The sequence below is a fragment of the Cydia strobilella genome, chromosome 21 (genome assembly GCF_947568885.1).
Source record: "Cydia strobilella chromosome 21, ilCydStro3.1, whole genome shotgun sequence".
NCBI classification, from domain to species: domain Eukaryota; kingdom Metazoa; phylum Arthropoda; class Insecta; order Lepidoptera; family Tortricidae; genus Cydia; species Cydia strobilella.
This window is the reverse complement of record NC_086061.1, coordinates 7,183,893-7,205,712: the sequence shown is the minus strand read 5'-3', so window position 1 is coordinate 7,205,712 and position 21,820 is coordinate 7,183,893. Positions and strand designations below refer to the sequence as shown.

The following is a 21,820-nucleotide window of genomic DNA, read 5'->3' as shown; positions in this document are numbered from 1 at the left end:
AATAAAATTTCAATTTTTAAATAGAATAGAATAGAATTTCATTTAATCAAGTAGGATTTTACAATCTCTTTTGAATCTTCAAAGTACTTTACAACTAAAATAAATAACAGCTTACAAAATTCAACAATTAAAATTTACTACTAATACAAATACATTTCATAATTCATTCATTTATTTATAGAAGGCCAAATTACAGGGAAAATGGAAAATTCAATACTTCCAGTAAGATTTGAACTCGCGATTTTCAAGATCAGTGTCTTTCTACCTTAGTACTCGAACCAACCAAACGCGACTCCCTTAGTACGAACAAAATGTTTCGCTGATGTTATCTTTTTAAGGCTTGAAGAGGTTTCGCGACCCCCTGGAGGGTCGCGACCCACAGTTTGTAAAACACTGTTCTAGAATTGTAGATCATTTATTTAGTAGATAAAACCAACTGAGCTAACAAAACTTATTTGAAAAGTCGATTAATAATTGGGAATAATTGGGCCCTATCTATTCGTATAAATAATAAAATAAAAATAAAGTTTTAAAATTTAATATGTTTATTTCATTAAAAAGACATGCAATATTTACAGAACTTAACTACGAGATACTTAACCATAAGATTTTAAGTACGACGTTGTTTCGATATATGTTTTATTCTTCGTTATTCGTTAATACTACTGGGAATACTTACGTAGTCCGTTAGCAGGAATCGTATGCTTTTAGGAAACAAACAAATATTTAATTGAAACTTTATATAATAGGCAAATAAATAGAACGATTATGATAACATTATCGGAATAAATGATAATCGATTACAAAAAAAATCTTGAGGGTAGACGCAAAACTCTTTTCTAGTCATATCTACCTCAAAAATCTGCGGTCCAAATAACACATTGGTATCATTTATGGTACGGCACTTTTCTCTGCAGCTGAGTGTACTTACTTGGCAACATTGAGTCCTCGGAAGAACTTGGCGATGTCCTGGTCTGAAGACTGCCAGGGCAGACCCCGCGCGCGCACTATGCAGTTACCGTCGATTTCATCGTCTTTTGAACTGGAACAAGAACATGTTATTACTAGTATTTCACCATGAACATAGAACATCACCTTGCGACACAAAAAGGGCTCTATTTTTTCTACAGAGTATCTAATAGGTTCAAAAGAAATTAAGACTCAAGTTACGACATAATGATTCTAAAAAAGTAAGTTGATAATGCCACACCCGCAACCCAGAATACCTACTTTTTAGAGACGTAATATGTGATTCTTTTGGGAAAAATGTACCATGTTTTTCGGTTGTCTAAATGAGTGATTTTTGGTAGTTAAGTCAACCGTTTAATTATTTTAGATTTAACTAGTTATTAATTTCGTTTACGTAGTACCACTGTATATATCTTGTATGTAAATAAAGTGTTTAGTCAACCTATATCTCTTTCATTTTACATGTCCTGAAAGAGGCTCATTGTTTATTTACGAAACGGACTGAAAGTGATACGTTTCTGCCCTAGGGCGTTTTATTTTTCAAGAACGTTTTTTTTCTTCTTTTTACGATAAAAAGTGAAAACTAGGTTCTTGGTTGATTATTGATTTGGTATATAATTTCCATTTACATATTTAAGTCCCAATTTCATAAATAACGATAATTTTACTTAAAATGTTAATTGAAAGTCCACTCAAAAATACTATAAGTCTTGTAAAATACACATTTATTTTACTTTCCTCTTATTCGAAATGAAAAGTAGAGTATTTATATCTGGTGGAAAGCAAGATCTGGCTAGAACTATATTAAAATAGGTCGTCAGAAATGGGCGCCTTTCTTCCCTTGGTTAACTATCTACTATTTCCGGCACGGCACATATGTATCTACCAACCAACTTTCCTACTTTACATTTCATCATTCTTTATCTTTACATTTATGTCATCATTACTCATCGATAAAAGTTGACAACCACCGATTACTGATCGATTGGATATAAAAATCAACACACTTTCAGCGAAATTACCTACTTGGCACCGATTTTCTTATCAATGAGTATACAGTACATAGTTTAACATTCAAATCATTCAACATAAGTAGGATATGTGCTAAGTGCGCCGTGGGAAAGCTAAAACTATAATCGCGCTATATACGGCAAAAATGCTAACATTTGAAAGCTCAAGCCCCAAGACAAAAGATTAGAATCTTTATTTTCGATGTGTCTTCAATAAGCAGACTCAAATATATTTTTATATATTGGATTAGGATAAATAGTCAGACTGCACTAACTAGGAACAATGTTTTTGGATCCTAGTTAGGCGGCAGCGGCTGCTTCTGAGGGAACTGAGTTTGATGTCGCTCCAGACTTCTCAGAAATAGTCGCACAGTATAAAGGTAAAATATATGGTCGCTGGAAGGAGTTCTTTGATGAAAGATCGCAAGAGAAAGGAATCTGGTACAAGACCATTCAATGTGAGCCTCCTCGGATACCCTGGTGGGAAGTGGCTGACTTGAACCGGGCGAAAATTGTGCGCGCTCACAGGCTTCGGTCCGGTCACATTCCATTGAATATGTTTGCTCATCTGATGAGGAAAGCAGAGTCGCCCAACTGCGATATTTGCGACTCTGTCGAGGATGTACAGCACTTCCTAATGGAATGTGTTCGGACTCGAGACAAGAGGGCGCAACTATTTGAAGCTAGGGGTTATGCAGTAACTGACATTGGGGTTTTTCACACGATATTGGCGGAACCCCTGTCTAAAACTGCGAAATTCGTGTACAGTTTTTTTGATGTATACTAACACTTATTGAAACTGTAATGTAGAGGCCCAACGGAGCCGACATGTCTCAGTGATAAAGGCTCCTTTTAAATATGTAGATTTAAAAATATATATATATATATATATTTTTGTATAACCTCCTGCCTACTCGTATTTTTAATTTGAACTATATACCGCATATATAACGGCGGTCTGTCCTTTGAGTAGGACAAACGTAGGCACAAGGATAAATAGTCAGACTGCACTAACTAGGAACAATGTTTTTGGATCCTAGTTAGGATGCAAGTTAGGACGACTGAATTAAGTAATGTGTGTGAAGCGTTTTAGCCTGCAGCTCGAGAACAAATGCAGAACAATGCAATATATGTTGCGCTAAGAATGCGTCGTAAAAGCCGACCTCGGGCCCGATAGCCACTGCCAGCGATAACTTGAAGCCTTACCTAAATCTTTGTTTTTGACTTTACTAGACTTCTTAGAGTTTACTAATAGAAGTTCGCTTCTCTCACTTTCACTAAGCGTAAGCGTGATGGAAGTGCGTGCCCGGGAGCGCGGTTTTCATGTTTTAATTTTTTGTTCGTTTAAATAATAGAAAGTAATAGATACGTTCCCTCAAACATGATATTGCCGATTTTTAGAAGCAATTTTCATATTTTTTTAGCTTTTGTGCATAATTTGTTACAAATTTTTAAAGAGTGCATTTTAGACCTGTTTCGTGATTTTTTTCTATCAATCGAAAGTCAAAAACTCAGGATTCGAATCTTATGGCAGCCGTATTGTGATCCAAAATCGTTTTATTACGGAAATTAATACACAAGAACAACTAAACTGTAAACTATCAAAAGCATCGGAAGTGGGTCATTGTTCAATTTTTTATGATGCCTTAAATTCTATTAATAAACGTCGGGATAAATTCAATATACGAGTTTTTTTTTAAATAGATAATCCGATAATAAACCGACATAATCTGTTTTCCTTGTTTTATTTCATGAGTGACTATCGCGGTAACCGAAGACAATATTTTCTATTAATAAAGCTTTTTTGCAATATCGTTTCCCAAATTGAGCCTAGACTCCATAAAACGAATTTTTACTATTGCTATTACTACAATTACTACTAGTGTCTTGACCGTGAAGTCACACAATTGAATAGTTCTAAGTGCCTAGATTACGACAATGACAAAATAACAGCGACATTACCTGCATTCTTACATCATTGTCATAGCAATCAGCGTGTTGTCAAACAAATAGGTATCATACATGTAAGAAAAAGTGGAGGGAAAATACCTACATTTAATTTTTAAGATAGTTTGTTAGTTAACATTAATTGTCCACAACTTGCTCATGTGTACTAAACAAATCATCTTTTCAAATAGTTGGAAGATTCGGGGAGATTTCTTAAATATTAGTAATAGATTTTCCATTTTGACAATAGTACATTTCTATAAGTATTCTATTGAAATTAAATATATAATTTATGAGGAAATAATCACAATTTTTAAGTTTTTGTCAGCACATCAGTATATGTAAGTTAGTAGTTATTAACTTATTATAGTTGATAAGCACCGGCATGTCCACAGGTAGAACAATATTCAGAAAATATTAAGGTAAAAATTAAGCTTCTAAAAGCACTAGTATTTACCAAATGATTTCTAGTAGGAATAAGCTTAATTTAGAATTGAGACTAAATTTAGTTGAAACAATATTGTTTAACTGAGCGTAATCAATATCAATACATATTACAAAACAGTCACCCGCCGCGCCGCGTCTGTCTGTCTGTAATATGTTCGCGATAAACTCAAAAACTACTGGTACTGAACGGATTTTAAAGCGGTTTTCACCTATCAATAGAGTGATTCTTGAGGAAGGTTTAGGTGTATAATTGTGTAAATTACTTGAACTACCCATGGATCTCATTCCAGATCTAGAGCAGAGCCCAACTGGGGAAGTACCTCTACCTTACAGAAAATCGCAGCCAAATAACACTAGACCCTACTCATAGTGTTGTGTTCCTGCCGGTGAGTAAGGTTGCCAGAGCTCAACGAGGGAGAGGAGTGTTAGGGTCGGCAACGCGCGTGTAATATCTCCGGTGTTGCAGGCGTCCATAGGCTACGGTAACTGCTTACCATCAGGCGGGCCGTATGCTTGATTGCCACCGACGTGGTATAAAAAAAAACTACCCGTGCGAAGCCGAGGCGGGTCGCTCGTGTTATTACTAAAACTAACCTTGCTCCAAACACATTGTACTCATGTACTCAATCATATTTTTTTAACACAAACCGAGTTAAACGATTGATATGAAAGAGACATATTTCGTTTAGCGTTTAAAGTAAAAAATATATAGGATAGCCGTCGCACCGCTCACCGGGGCAGACTGTCAATGTACATAAATCGCTAAATCTTTCGTTTACCATTTTTTTTTTTTTTTTTTTTTTTTCGTTGGAAAAATGCTTTATGCATACCCACACCCTCGGGGGAGAAAGTGCGGGTTATGTGGGACTCGGCAAAAGGCGCCACTACCCACTAAAAAACCAACGGTATGCCTGCGCGCCGCCAATGGGGCGTGGCCACGGGTTCTCTTAAGTACGCAACCGTGACCACGCCGGCGCCGCCCGCCACTACCACATGCAGCGGGCCCTTCTCTGGGGGGGGGAGCTAGGGAGTAACTTCTAGCCCTGCCTCCTCAGAAGGCGCGTGGGCACACCACGCGCGCCTTCTCTGCGAGGCCTATGTAATGGGCAGCGACGCCCCCGCGCCGCTGCCCAGACCTCGCTAGGTGGGGGGGAGGAGATGGGCATACGCCCTCCTCCGAGCCCCTGCGCGCTTGCGGCGGATCGGGTGCGAGGCTGGGTCGGCCTCCCGTTCCCTCTCCGCTGCCTCCTTCTGCGACATTACATCCTCGCAGAAGGAGAGGACCGCTTTCCACGACCTCTCGTCGGCGACCATAGCCTTAACTACGGCCGGCAAGGAGAGGTCGTCCCCCACCACTGCCATGAGGTCACGGCGCTGCCCCGCCCAGGCTGGGCATTCCTCCAGGGTATGCTGCGCCGTGTCCTCGCCGCAGCTGCACTGGTGACACTCGGCCGTCACCTCCCGTCTTGCGAACCGGTGCAGGTAGCTCCCGAAGCAGCCATGACCCGTGAGCACCTGCACCAACCGGAAGGTTAGCGAGCCCCGCTCTCTTTCCAGCCAGTCTTGTAGGACCGGCCGGACCGCCTCGACAGTCCTGTGTCCTCCCTCGCGCCCAGCTAGTTCTTCCTCCCATTGGAGGACGATGGACTGCCGGACGAGGAGCCTCTGCGCCTCTACTTCCCTGGGCGCAGGATGGTACTCCTGGAGCCGGAGGTCCCTGCGCCACTCGTACAGGGCCGCTTGGGCCTCCGCCTCCAGATCCCAAGGAGGCGTTCCCGCTAATAGGCACGCCGCATCATATGAGGTGGTGCGGTACCCGCGTACGACGCTGATGGCCATCGCCCTCTGAGCCTCCCTCAGCAGGGCGACATTTCGGGCCACCAGAGTCACCGCCCAGATCGGCGCCCCGTACAGGGCCATCGATCGCACCACCCCCATATACAGACGGCGGCTCGCAACCTCCGGCCCCCCGATGTTGGGCATCAGTCTCTTCAGTGCGGCCGATGCTGCCATTAGTCGGGGGGTCAGGCGGGCAAAGTGCTCGCGGAAGCTCCAGCGGGAGTCGAGAACAAGTCCAAGATATTTCATGTTGGACTCTACCTCGATTCGAGTGCCACCAACGACGATGCTGGATCCTGCAGGTGGGGCCTTCCGGGCAGCGTGGAAGCAGAGCGCCTCGGACTTGTGCAGCGCCACCTCCAGACCCAGCATCGTTATGCGTCTCACCACCTGTGCTACCGTCACGGTGGCGAGGCGTGCTGCTTCCCGGTACGAGGTCCCCCGGGAGGTGACTAGCGTGTCGTCTGCGTAGCAAGTCACACTTGACCCCGGGAGGAGCTCCCCCCGCAGCACCCAGTCGTATCCAATGTTCCACAGGAGCGGCCCTAAGACCGAGCCCTGTGGAACACCGCACGATGTCTCCCACCTTGTCAGCCCGCCGCCCCGGACCTGGTACTCCACACACCGCTCCGAAAGGTAGGCCCCGACTATTTGACACAAATAGGGAGGCACTTTATGGTGTTTCAGCGCCTCCCTAATGCACGACCATGGCAGGGTGTTAAAGGCATTGGCGATATCCAAGGACACCGCCAGGAGAACCCCACCATGGTCAATCGCCTCATCCGAGAGGGCTTTAATGTCTTTCGTTTACCATGGCCCAAGGTGTATAAGACACTTGTAACACTTGACAACCACTTGGTATCGGGTAATCGGGGGCAAGATTATCAACTCGTTATTGATATGGACTCGTAACGATTATCTGTTATCGCTGTGTATTTTCAGACAGTTGTACCGTAAGTACCCACGTCGCCATACAATTTGTACCTATAGAAAAGTGGATACGTATGTTAGGGAACTGACTGTACTATTTACAATCGACGGAGTAATTAACGTTATGTAATTAATTGTTACTGACGGTGTCAGAACAGCATAGGTAGCTGCTAGTCTTAAGACCTGACTTTTATTCTGTTGAAACTCTATTCACTTTGAGGCTGCCTTACCACTGAGGCGGAGATGCGAGAAGTGAGGGAATCAAGTCATTGTTATTCGTCATCAAACTTTACCACACTTTGTCATTGCAAATAGCATGCAGCGTAAGCTTGGTAACTCTTGTGACCTATTCCATATGTCAGTTAGTACACATTTTCTCGGTTTACATGTAATTTCTCAATGAGAAGTCGATTAAATCAATATGTTTACTAAATAAGGTTGTGTGAAGGGCGAATATTAGTTAGATTGTGATCTGCCATTTCACCCTTGGCTGTAGATAGTAACGTTAATAGATGCATTTTCATTTAAATAATAAGCCCGCCATAGATACTTGTATCGTGAGTTCCATTACTTTTATAACTCTACATGCTTTAATCACGCTTTAATGTTTACTAAGTATAGGTAATGTTAATAATATGTAAGTTTTTATAATGTTTATTTTGGTAAAACGAATTTCTCTTGCAGGTGTGTAATTTTTTGTATAGGTAAAAACATAAAACGTTTCGTTTAACCTTTCAATAACTTTAACGTTTCAATGTTTTTTTGTTACACCGTGTATGTTTGTGAAACCAAACTTTCATCCCTGTTTCCATTTAATTAGATAATGCATTAGTGATTGTACTGATCGTCAAAAGGTAAAGGCGAATACACAGCAAGGTGAGTAAGGTTATAGTTAGCCGCGTAAAGCTATAGGATGACTCACGTTAGAACGGCCCGGCGTCCGACACTTCGTTTTCTATAGAAAGCATCACGTGATCACCTGTCATATAAAATGAAGTGTCGGTTGCCTCGGCCCAGACCCGGCCCGTTCTAACGTGAGTCATCCTTAAGACGATTCTCGCTGATTTGGCCTTGAGCGTCTCAGCGTCTCTGTACCCGCACCCCGCTCACTGTGATCGTACGTGAATTTCGTCTCGGTGCGGCGACTGCGGCGGAACGAGGTTCAAAGAATAACCTACAGCCCAGAGGCGCGCGGCAATTGGCGCTATACCTCGTATTTGTGTATCTTTTGCAGATATTTTGTTGTTTGAGTATGAGTAGATCATGCGTGTAGTGGAGGTCGTAAATTATAATAAAAATATATCCTCTTATGCATTATACTTTACAAGCCTCAATTAGTTAATTTGTGTTTTATCTGTTTCTTACAAATAAATACCTAAGTCAAATCGACGGATTAAGATTTATAGCTAAAGCTTGGTATGTACTAAATTGAGGCGTACAGTGCGTTTATTTTATACAGTTTTTTTTATCCGTAATAAATAAATATAAATAATGCCATTAATAGTTAACTTATAAAATTAAAGTACCTACTAGCTTCATAAACTACTACAAATGTGTTATTTTTCGAAGTTCGAAGTTTTCTCAATCATTACGTGGGAATATCATCATTATTAGGGTTCCGTACCTCAAAAGGAAAAAAACGGAACCCTTATAGGATCACTCGTGCGTCTGTCTGTCTGTCCGTCTGTCACAGCCTATTTTCTCGGAAACGACTGAACCAATTAAGTTGAAATTTGGTGTATATATGTAAGTTTGTGACCCAAAGACGGACATGTAACGTAAACAAATTAATTTTAAACACGGGGGCCACTTTTGGGGGGTAAAAGAGAAAATTAATAAAATAAAATTTTTAAACTACCGTGTTACATATCAAATGAAAGAGCTCATTGTGAGAATCTCAAATGTATATTTTTTATAATTTTAAGATAAACAGTCAATTCAATTCAATTCAATTCAATATATTCTTTATTCAAATAGGCCTAGCAACAAGCATTTTTAAATTGTTTAGAAGTTATTCACGAAAATAGGCAAAAAATGAGCATTCCCCCCCTTTATCTCCGAAACTACTGGGTATAAAATTTTGAAAAAAATACACAAAATAGATCTTTACCTATAGATCACAGGAAAACTTATTAGAAATGAGCAGTCAAGCGTGAGTCGGACTTAATTATTTAGTTTTTGATCCAACCCCTACGGGTTTGTTAAAGACATTTCACGCACGTTTCACATAAAAAATAAATTGTTTAATTTGAGTAATATACGGAACACCCTTGTAACGCGACTCCGACTCGCACTTGGCCGGTTTTTATTACAAGCGCGCCACAACCAAATCAGCGCTTTGCAGTCATTTATTTTTTTAGTGGTTAACGGCTATGTATGATGAACCCCTGTGGACGTCAGCTGCCGCTCCGTTGATGGGTTGAGAAATGGCAGCCACCGAAACACGCAAAAAAAATTGTTATCGCCTCCCGCTTGATACTGTGTCAGATGATAGTTTAGATGCTATTGTGAATTAAAAAAATGGTCAGCCGGTTTTATCTCGGCTTAACTTTGTCAGATGGTAGTTTAGATGATATTGTTAATAAAACAAATCGTCGGCCGGTTGTATCGCGGTGGAAATACCGTCAGCTATTAAAACATTATTGTTAGTTTAAAAATAATTTTAATTGATTTAGCCGTTTACTCGTAGTAAAAATAACCAAAGTTAGCCGCAAAATGGCCTGTTTTATTATTTTTATTACGGTAAAACTATAAATATCAGGAAATAAGTTTAATTTTATAATTGTTGAACAATAAATGAAGATTCATATATATTTTTTTCATAATTTTTTGTTTACCCATTTAGAAGACATAATACACCAAGTTGACCCAATGAAATAATTACTGAAATGCAGAAGGAGATACAAATAATAATAAAATAATAAAACGTTTATTAACAGGCAAGGATCAACCATGGAAAATTTACAGACATAACTACAATTAAACTATTTAACACTAATTACTACTTAACTAAACCTACAATAAACTTAATAGTAAGTTTTTCCGTAAATGAAAATACGATAGACCGTTTTGCTAGTTCTTAATCGATTAAAATTATTTTTAAACTACAAAAACAATGTTTTTTAACATACATACATACAACGTAATAGGTAATAGGTAGCTTATGTTAAATCAATTATTTATTGTTTCGAGATGGAATGGAACATTATTCAAAACGTAAAACTTGAATGACATTATAATATGTCGGTTAGAAAACATTTATTTATTTATTTCAAATGAAGTTTTCTCAAACATACGTATATTATAGTATAATATATACGGATATTATCATTACATTCATTGTAATAGACCGCAAAATACCGTGTTGCGCTCGCTAATGCGCGTCGCAACCAAATCAGCGCTCTGCAGTTATTTATTCTTTGGCCACAATAACTCCGATATTATAGCACTTTGCTTGTGCATAAGCGAACATAGTGCAAGGAAGGCATGGAGCGACGAGCGACACAGCCTCCTCGTCTCAAAGCTGGCACACGACTGCCGGCCACGCCATGTTCAGGCTGCATACGCATGAAATGTGGAAAAACGTTCGATTTCTTAAGAAAATATTTTTTGATTAAGAAAAGCTATGTTGCATTTGTAGAATCTGTTAAAACATGTTTGTTAGTTTAAAAATAATTTTAATCGATTAAGCCGTTTAGAAGTTATAAGCAAAGTTAGCCGCAAAACGGCCTGTCGTGTTATTTTTTTTTCGGTGAAACTACAAATTTTAGGAAAAAAGTCAAATGTTGCGATTGTTGTCCATAGAGTGAAGATGCATATATATTTTTTTCATAATTTTTGGTTGACTCATTTAGAAGTTATAAGCTCTAAAAAGTAACAGTTTTTGGCCAAAACTTGCGCGAAGCGCCTTAAAGACGTCGGTTCCGATCCGGGCGCCGCCACTTGGTAATTTTTTCTTCACCATATGACATATATTTCAGTTTTTAACGCAGTGGAAACCCAAAGGACTGCAAGTATTCAGTTTTGAAACCGCTATGCGAACAATGCTGTGAGTGTTACCAATGTCATACATAACAATGATGAACAATCGCAAGTCGCGGCGTGCTGTGATACTGATAACATTATGGATTTGAGACGGAGACGGAGGGAACGATGACGTCAGCTTTGGTTACGACAGTTCCTCCAACTCGCTTTTGAATAAATTTAAAAAATAATTGAAGAAATAGGTTTTTAATGTATTTTTATTACTTACTTGTTACATTTGTAAATAAAAAATGTGTTAAAGTACCAAAAAAAAGGTCTAAAAACATTTGACATTGAGAGCTACTCCATACAAAAATGAACTGTCATACGTCATACGGATCATCATTCGCCGCGTCAAGTTAGCTGTTTTTTAGGGTTCCGTACCCAAAGGGTAAAAACGGGACCCTATTACTAAGACTCCGCTGTCCGTCTGGCCGTCCGTCTGTCTGTCTGTCACCAGGCTGTATCTCATGAACCGTGATAGCTAGACAGTTGAAATTTTCACAGATGATGTATTTCTGTTGCCGCTATAACAACAAATACTAAAAACAGAATAATATAAATATTCAAATGGGGCTCCCATACAACAAACGTGATTTTTTAAATATCGTAGATGGTTCGATCTAAGTCCGATCGTTATTTTGTGGCCTTTTTCCTCTTTTCATCAGATCTCGATAACATTTCGTGAATATGTAGAAAAGAGTTCCCTATTTTGTACAATTTCACTGTATGCCCTAAAAATTGTTAAGTTACGAAAACGTATGAAATTATATACGTAGGTAAAATAGTTATTTGTTATACAAGGGTGCAAAGTTGTATTTTACCCGCGAGTGTGGAATTGAAACACGAGCAAGCGAAAGGATTCTATAGTTGAACCACGAGCGAAGCGAGTGGTTCTAAAATAGAATCCTGAGCGTAACGAGTGTTTCAACACACGAGAAGTAAAATATATTTGCACCCGTGTGTAACACAAAACTTTTCCCCTCACTATAGCGAGAAAAGTGCAACATCCACAGGCGTTAGATCATCTTCATCACTGGAATCACTAATTTTTTTACGATAATACGATATTATAACAGAAAACTCTGGAAGTTGTGTATTGTATGTTCGACTCAACTTGTGCGTTCAGAATTACATTCAACATCATTAAAAAAAAACAAAAGTTTCTTATGCAATTCAAGGTTTATGACTTAAAATCATTAAATAAATCTAAATTTGGTATTTTTTATTAAATTCTCAAACCATTTATTCATGATAATTAATATCGAACGAACCATTATTATGAGCGTTTTACGTTTTGTTATCTGTCAAAAGCTACTTAAACACGCTCTATCCAAGGTCAAATTACTTTCCCCACTAGTGGATAAAATGCGTTTTTCCCCGCTTGTATTAAAGGATAAAAGACAGCTTTCCGAGCTAGTGAGGGGAAAAATTATAAATCGGGGTTTCGTGTTTATTCAGCCCAAAATGCTCTTGAAACTTACCAAAACAAAATCAGACACAAAAAATGTATACTTAGCCAAATAAAAATAGGCCCACCCAGATACTAAAATGACAGTTTGATGTCAAATTTACTCGCGGATCATTTTGCTTTTGTAAATACTATTATAAAATGTCATATCGGTTGGACAAATTAGCACGGCTATCACGAGTTGGCATTTGACATTTACGTTTACGCGTGAACTCCATCGCATTCGCTCTCTATCGCACCAATACACCAGTGCGAGCGAGATGGACTGCGATCGAGTTTACGCAGTCGCTAACGTAAACGTCAAGTGTCAACTCGTGGTACGGCTAAAGGGCACCATCGAACTATCACTATAGGATCTGCGATATGACAAAACGAACGAATGTGACAATCCATATCAAAAGGGACCTTATGGTGGTCGGCGCTTACGCCATTATTAGCGGCGCGCCAAATATTACACTTTTACACAACTGCCCAAAAATTACAATCATTTCAAATAAGGCACGCTAGCCCTGTAAGTAGTACCGAGCTACTAACAATGGCGATGTATGCAGCTCGGGTGGGTCCTAAAACCAAAATTGTGTTATAAAACCGTAGCGAAATAGATCAATTTGTTTTAGACATATATGTAAAGCGAGCCAACACAAAACAATCTTCACCCTAAAGTCCCTAAACTAATATAGGTACCGTCTCAAATCCGTCTTTTATATAAAAAAAATCATAAGACAGCGAAGGGGGATACTCGGCGCTTTTAGGGTTTTTTGTCACATCTTCAACGGTAAATATTGTTATAAGGTGATGTTTAAAGTTAACTTTTTAGGGTTCCGTACCCAAAGGGTAAAAACGGGACCCTATTACTAAGACTCCGCTGTCCGTCTGTCCGTCCGTCACCAGGCTGTATCTCATGAACCGTGATAGCTAGACAGTTGAAATTTTCACAGATGATGTATTTCTGTTGCCGCTATAACAACAAATACTAAAAACAGAATAATATAAATTATTTAAATGGGGCTTCCATACAACAAACGTGATTTTTTTGCTGTTTTTTCCGTAATGGTACGGAACCCTTCGTGCGCGAGTCCGTCTCGCACTTGGCCGGTTTTTATATTAACGAAAGGTACATTTTGATGAATGTTGTTGCACATTATCCTCCGATTGTGGATAATAGTGGTTAATAGAATAGGAATAAAATTTTATTCGTATTCACAAACAAACATTACATGATACAAAAATAAAACAAAATAATTTTAAAGTGCCACGAAATGGCCTCATCCCAGCATATTGCTGGTTGCTTCCAGCGCTTATCTTCCAAATATACTCGTAATGAAATTAGAGAGCGGTTAACCTTATATTATGATTTGGTGATAATTAATTCCATCTAGGTACATTTTTTTACCGTCAATTTTGTTTCCCTCGCACAATCATAGTTAGACGCCATTCATTTATTACGTAAGACGATTTAGGCGGGAGGGGGGGTCGAACATTTCTTATTTTTACTTACAATGGGGAGGGAGGGGGTTTTGATAGTTCTTACGTAAGATCACAAAGATGCGATTTTTTTCTATGAAATAATGACGAACACGGTGCAGAGTAAGCTTGAACGGGATCCAGTACCTTTGTAGGTACAAATAAATGTTCCAAATTCTTACGTAATATTTAATTTTTTCTTACATAGGGGAGAGAAGGGGTCAAAAACTGGCAAAAATCGTCTTACGTAATAATTGAATGGCGCCCCACCTTACTACTACTATCTACTATGAGAAGAAAGATTGACAACAGAATCTTATTTTTTTCTCTCGCACACCCATCGTTGCTAGAATGAGAAGTTTTCAAAGCAGGTAACTAAGTTCGTCACTAAATTGTTCAAGTAGTCGGGTGGTACAAAAAAACCAGCTAAGTGCGAGTCGGAAATCGGAATCGCGTACCAAGGGTTCCGTACATTACACAATTTTTAACAATGTATTTTTTTATGTGAAACGTGAATGTAATAAAAAAATATATATATCTTTTTCGAGATATTTTTTTTGTAATGTCTAAAAAACCCGTAGGGGTTGGATCAATAACTAAGTAATTAAGTTCGACTCGTGCTTGGCTTGACTGCACATTTCTAATAGGTTTGCCTGTCAATCTATAGGTAAAGAATATTTTGTGTATTTTTTCAAAACTTTTGACCCAGTAGTTTCGGAGATAAAGATTCGGGGGATTGGTATTTTTTGGCGATTTCAAATTCCAAAAAAATATAGTTTGAAAACCTTTATTTTTGAATTTTTTCATCTACCCCCCAAAAGTGGCCCCCAAGTTTAAAATTTATTTGATTACGTTACATGTCCGTCTTTGGGACACAAACTTAACATATCGTACAAAATTTCAACTTGATTGGTCCATTAGTTTCGAAGAAATTAGGCTGTGACAAACGGACAGACAGACAGACAGACGCACGAGTGATCCTATAAGGGTTCCGTTTTTTTCCTTTTGAGGTACGGAACCCTAAAAAAGGGACAAAACACTTGAAAGGATAAGTGTAAACAAAACCAAAAGGACAAGTCGTTAACACCATGTGAAAGTCATCAATATTCGTACAAAAAACATATCTAATGTGTTAACCGATTCTCAACTTTATTACTTAACTTATAGGAATTAAAATTACTGAATATATTATTTAGTGTAGAATGTTAAAAAAATTATATTCATACAATTTCAATATTTGTATTTTTTCCCATCACGGAACAATGGTGTTCCGGACATTTGGGAGGCGTGCGCGGAGCCGAAGCCAACACGTAGAGGCCCTTTTGACACTTTAATGAAATGAGGGCACAATATAACTAATAGTATTGAGGGGCTACAACGAACGGATGTTGCCCTTGCCCGTGTCATGAGACGCACGCAGAGGCAGCACCCGCTAGGGTGTAAGGAGTTAAGGACTATTGAGAGTTGATGGGAATCTAAAATGAACCAGGCTATTAGGTAAAAGCGATGGACTAAATACTGGGCTATGGGATAAAAAACTAATTGTTATTATATTAGGTGGTGTTTGCTCCATGGTTTTATATAGTTTTGCTGATTATAGCCCAAATCAGCTAACTAACAGACTAATGTTTACATAAGTGCCACTGAAATATGCTAAATGACAGCAAGATAATTTAATACTGAACGATTCTCAAATCAGCATTAAACATAATAATCAAACTTAGAATACAAAAATAAAAATCACACTCAAATATCTACCTAATGCGAAACAAAAGAACAGCTACTTCATCAAACAACTTATGTCAGCTCCTCAAAATCAGCACTAAATTTCATCCACTCTTAAACGTAATAAATCCACAAATATGACACTCAAATAAAAACCTAACTTTAATCCAAATAAGGTTTATTTCACACGCGAACAGTTTTCAGTTACGATGCAAAAAGTGTAGTTTTCCGAACGTGTTCGGTTACGCGCGCGGCGCGCTTGGGCACGCAAAACGTGCTCGACCGACGTGGTGCGTCGGATTACATTCTGGCTAAATCATTAAGGCGATGCTATAATTCCATAGTTTAATGGTTTCGAAACAACGACTTTAGTATAGAGAGGATCAGGTCAGAGGATAGGAGTTAAATTCTAAAACTACTAAAACCATAAACTAGACAGCAAATGGACTATTGATGTCAGTCAACTAGTCAAAAGATGTGCAATAAGTCTGCGAAGTCAAAATGATACACAAAATTAGCACATTGTACAGTCAACATCACATAGATAGTGACGGTCAAGGTGGCCAAATATCCGTATTTCCATGGTATCAAAGGTATGTTACGATAATATTTGGCCACTTTGGCGTCACTATCTACGAGGGACGTACCTAAGAGGGGCAGGGAACGTTAAGATTCACAAAAATACCACGAATCATTGATCATTTTACTAAGAACAGGCCGTCCGTCACCTTCGAGTGTTTACGCTCGCTGTAAACTTGGAACGTGGGCCGATAAGGGCTAATTCGAAATACATTGCGTGTCGAAATTTGCACGTTGTATATATATCTACCTACTCGTAACAGGGAACGCCTTATTTTTATCCTTTTTGGAAGTTTTTTTTTTTTCTTTTTTGAAACTGAAGTCTTTTATTTATTTATTATTCCCTTTTTTTAAGTTTCCAATTGTAATAAATTGCTCATTTTCTATCTATTTAACTTGATTTCGTTATAAAATTCAACATGTGGGAACAACCCTATTGGCTATAATATTTTACCTCGAATCGTCATCGCCGAGTGTTTACGCTCGCTCGCTGTAAACTCGGAACGAGGCGTGGGCCGATAAGGGCTAATTCGAAATACATTGCGTGTCGTTAACAATAACATTAAGGTTATGATAATATGATAAGACCGTCTTAGTGTGAGCTTGTTTTGAAAAAGTTTTGTTATAAATAGCAACAAATAATAACACTTCATTAAGTTAATGTAGTTTGATAATAAATAGCATCTACAACAGTGATTTGGCACGCCGCGTTGTACATGTACATGTACGACTGTACATGGTGACTACCTGTAATAATATGTTACACAACAAAGGCCGCGAAAATATCTGACACGATCTTATTCTTGACACTGTACAGTATGGAGATATGTTTGCTATATTTGCCTTTGGTACAATGTTAATGTAGTGACCAGCTTGACACTGTACTGACTGTACCAATAGTATTAATTCTTAGGGTTTAAAATTGGGCTGTCAAACATTAACTATAGTATTGGTTCTTCCAAAGCCAAACGGTTCAGGAAAAGTGTGTGAAAAGGAGTTCACAACTGACTTTAAAAATGAATGGTCTATGACTCGACTTTTTTACACTACAAACGAAAGATGAGGATAATTAGCGAAATACTGTTGTAGTTAATGAAGTGTTATAATTTAATAATAATTAGTTAAGTATTGATATTGAACGCCGATATCAAGCTTAAGATCTCAGACGCTTCGATCTTTGACCCTAGGTCTTGTAGGTCACAGTTATCATAGATAAAATACTCGTATGTAAGCTCAAGCCAGTTAGGTATTGTGTAAAAATACTACCGGACGGACGGACGGACAACCGACGGACTATGTAGGTTCCATTGAGGTATAAACCCTACCCTATCGGTACCTGTTTTGAGAAGTTAATATTGACGCTATCTATGGGGACGAATTTCGCACATGTTAAACTGAAAATTGTAGACTATGTTAAACTGAGAATTTTTGCTATGCCGATGCCGATACTGAAAGCTAGTATAGGTACTTGCTTTTGGGCCGATACCGAATCGTGGTACTGCGTAGTTGCTTGGCATTCCTTTCCACTGTTACTAGTAGAATTCCAATTCTAGACACGTACGGCGTATTTCAATGCGATATCCTCTGAAACGACATTTCTGATATAAAGAAAATGAAGTTCTATAATGAAATGACGTCAGTACACTGGGACTTGCAAATCATTTACACTAGAACTCCAAATGTTCGATAAAGTTAAGGTTAGAGATGCCCCGAATAGTGGTTTTGGCCGTATATCGAATATTCGGCCCCTCTCTCGGCCGAAGCGCCGAATATTCGGCATGAGGTGCAAACATTTTGAGTCACAATTATTATGAACCAATTTCGCCAACAAAGCAAAACGTTTGCTAAGATATATTTTTTGTTGAAGAGAATTAAATTAATAGTTAGTAATTCAAATAAGACTGATATGCTCAAAAAAGGGTCTTCGTATTTAACAATTTTCCAAGAATACATTTTAAATATTAAATATACCTGGTTTTTCGTTATTGTTATTGTGTAATTTTTCTTTTTAGGTTGGTGCAACAGATATTCGGTATTCGGCCGAATAGTAGGCAGGGCGGAATACCGAATAGTTGCGGAATATTCGTGGTATCTCTAGTTAAGATGCTATAAGCCAGCGGTCTCCAAACTACGAGACGCAGGCCGGATGCGGCCCGAGAGGCTGCCAATTTGGTCCTAGAAAAGTGGCAAATTCTATACAAAATACAAACTGACACGCAAAATGGAAGCAGAGGCCTTGGGTCAAGTTTGGAGGTGGAGCTTTAAGGATGACTCACGTAACACGTTAGACCGGGCCCGGTCCGGGCCGAGACATCCGACTCCGACACTATTTTCTATAGAAAGCATCACGTGATAGCCGGTCACCTTTCATAGAAAATGAAGTGTCGGTACTGTCGGTTGCCTCGGCCAGATCCGGCCCGTTCTAGCGTGAGTCATCCTTTATGCAGTCCATCTATCACTAGACATTGGTCTTCCGATGATGTCTGCGCTGCACAGAATCATACTGCATGGCATGTAGCCTTTCTTTGAGATCGTAAGACAAAGCCATGTTTAAAGAAATAGGTATAGATCTCATTACACTTGACCTGCAGTTCAAATACAGAAATTTGTAGCATTCAAATCAAAATGGTAGGTATAGTTGTTAAGTGACATATCAGTGGTCCATTTTACCTTGGCCAGACTATGCTCATCGCGCTGCTCCTCGCTCTGCTCCTCGAGCCGCCGCGATGTTGCCCGCTCCGGCCACACACTGCTCTACTCGCACTATTAATCGCGACGCTCCATACTGCATATTGCCGATCCTTTGACTCGCGCCAAAAAAACGACAAAATAGGGAGCGGAGGGCATAACGAGGAGCATGACGAGTAGTGCGGCCACACTACACTACGTCTCTGCCTACTTCCCATACCACTCGTCGAGTGTGTGACCGCGCAGTTTAACTCAACATGGGTATTGGAGGAGTTACGCGGACGATTTCTAGCTTTGCTTGAGTCTACATTTATTATTATTTTATTTATTTACAAAAAACATGTCCGGCTCACAGCGGAGGCCAAACGCCATGACATGGGAAAAAACATTTCATACACAGCACAAGACAAGTAAAACACAACAAAACAAACAATTCATCATAAATAACATAATTAAACATAATAAAACAACATTCGGGCATATCTCCCAACCGCCTCAGTCTAGGGACGTGTGACAAAAACATTTAAATATTCGGATATTTTTGAGCACAAAAGACACAACTTGTCATTAAAAAGGTCAGCATCCTGGACCGAGCCAACTAAACCGTTTAGAAGTTTGAGGGCTCTCAACGTGGGCGCTCGGCGCGCGTACTGCGTGCGCGTCACGGGGACTGCGAAAAGCGCGTGCCGGCGTCGAGCGCCCGCGCGCACATAGTCGTTGGGGACGAACAGCCGTATGTTTGAGAGCACACAAGGATTATCCACTTTGCCCCGGAAAAGCAAGACATAGTGGATCGCGAGAAGCATTTTCCTCCGAAACTCCAGCATTTCCAATCCGACCATACCTGTGACGAACAACGAGGGATAGAGAAAAGGATAACGGCCATATAGCCTCTTGTAGAGGTACCGAGCGAATTTTTTTTGGACTCTCTCAATCATATCCCTGTACTTTTGGTCGTTTGGATCCCATACGATGCAGTTAAATTCCAGCCGGCTACGGACAAAAGCATTGAACAAGACTAAAGCAATCCTGGTGTCCCGGAACTGGGAAGCAGTCCGCATGATAAAACCTAGGTTTTTATTAGCCTTTTTACACATGTCAACAATGTGATCATGGAAAGTCAGACCTTTGTCAATAGTGACCCCTAAATCCCGTATACTATTAACACGCTCAAGGGAAACGCCTTGTAGACAATATGGGAAAGTCTCAGGCGTTTTGGAACGGGAAAAGGAAATGGCTTTGCACTTAGACACATTTAACTGCAACCGATTGGTCACACTCCATTCGGCTACTTTGTTAATAGATTCCTGAAGTAGTCTGCAGTCTCGAACATCAGCCACTGGCTGCAGGAGTTTAAGGTCGTCAGCAAATACCAGGCATCTAGAATTGCTAATAACAGAAGGAAGATCGTTAATCATAGTCAAAAACAGAGTAGGTCCTAGATTACTACCTTGACTCACACCCGAGCGAGTAAAGTAGTCTTTTGATCTAAAACCTCCTTGCTGGACATATTGCCTCCGATCTTTGAGATAGTTGGAAAAAAACTTAAGCAAATTTGGCGTGCACCCTAATGACGATAGCTTGATCAATAACATGTCATTATCGACCAAGTCAAATGCCTTTCGAAAATCAAAATAGGCGGCATCGACTTGCTTGCCTCCATCCATCTGGGAAGAGATGTAATCCACCAAGTAAATATGGCTAGTTGTAGTGGAGCGACCTCTGCGAAAACCGTGCTGGACATTATCAAGCTTGTGACTTATTTGTGCAAGTAGATGCTGGTTTATGACACTCTCGAACACCTTGCCAAAAATAGAGAGGACCGCGATTGGTCTATAATCTACAACATCGGTTGACGTGCTTTTTGGAATCGGCGTCACTCTCGACACCTTCCATCTCTTTGGGTACGTACATTGCTTAAGAGACAAGTTGTAGATAAAAAGCAAAGGTTTGATCAGAACCGCTAGACAGTCCTTAACAAAGAAAGGTGGAATACTGTCTGGACCGGATGACGAACGAGGTTTAAGCTTGCGAATCGCTTGGCTCAACTCATCAGCTGTTATATGTTTGACTGATACTGTAGAAGCATCTTTACTCCCACCTGCGCATTTTTCAGCCATCTCGCAATCAAGTTGCGGAGCATCGTCCAAAAAAACGGAACCGAAGTATTCGGCAAAAGCATCAACAGCTTCCTGGCCAGTAACTGTACGATCACCATGAGTAAACTGGTTACGTGGACTCCTATCCTTTCGCTTTTGCCTGACGTAATCCCAAAATTTACGCGGGTCTCTGGCTATACTATTTCCTATAACGGCTGTGTAGTTTTTGTATGCCACTTCAATTTGGGTCTTGGTGAGGTGAGGTGAGTGATTTAGTTTAGTTGTTCCCTTCATCCTATATGTTTATGTCATCATCAGCTTCTTACAAGTAGGTAATATGATCGTGTATTATCACTCTTCAAACGGAAAACAAGTCATGTCACACGAAAAAAATTATCTGTCACCGTATCACCGAGTCTTAAGGAGATGGAGCAAACTAACTGCACGGACTTAGCAATGAACGGTGTGTAAATGGGGGTAGTTCATTTTCATTGTGGCACTTTTACACGTTGGCACGTGAAAGTCGATACAGAGTTAGGTTAGACTTTATAAGTAAACGGTTTGTGTATTTTTTCCATTTTTTAACACGGTTTGGACACATTACGTACAGCACAGCTCGTGTGTTTTAT

The 21,820-nt window shown here is 39.6% G+C and overlaps 1 protein-coding gene across 3 annotated transcripts in view; it reads right to left on the bottom strand.

Moving 5' to 3' along the window:
* Positions 1 to 21,820, bottom strand: part of LOC134751147 (RNA-binding protein fusilli) — a 136,414-nt gene that overhangs the window by 22,302 nt on the left and 92,292 nt on the right. For all 3 annotated transcript variants that reach the window (XM_063686508.1, XM_063686509.1, XM_063686510.1), the window contains exon 7: positions 932 to 1,042. In XM_063686508.1, coding sequence (XP_063542578.1) covers positions 932 to 1,042 — 111 coding nt within the window. The remainder of the gene's footprint in view (positions 1 to 931; positions 1,043 to 21,820) is intronic.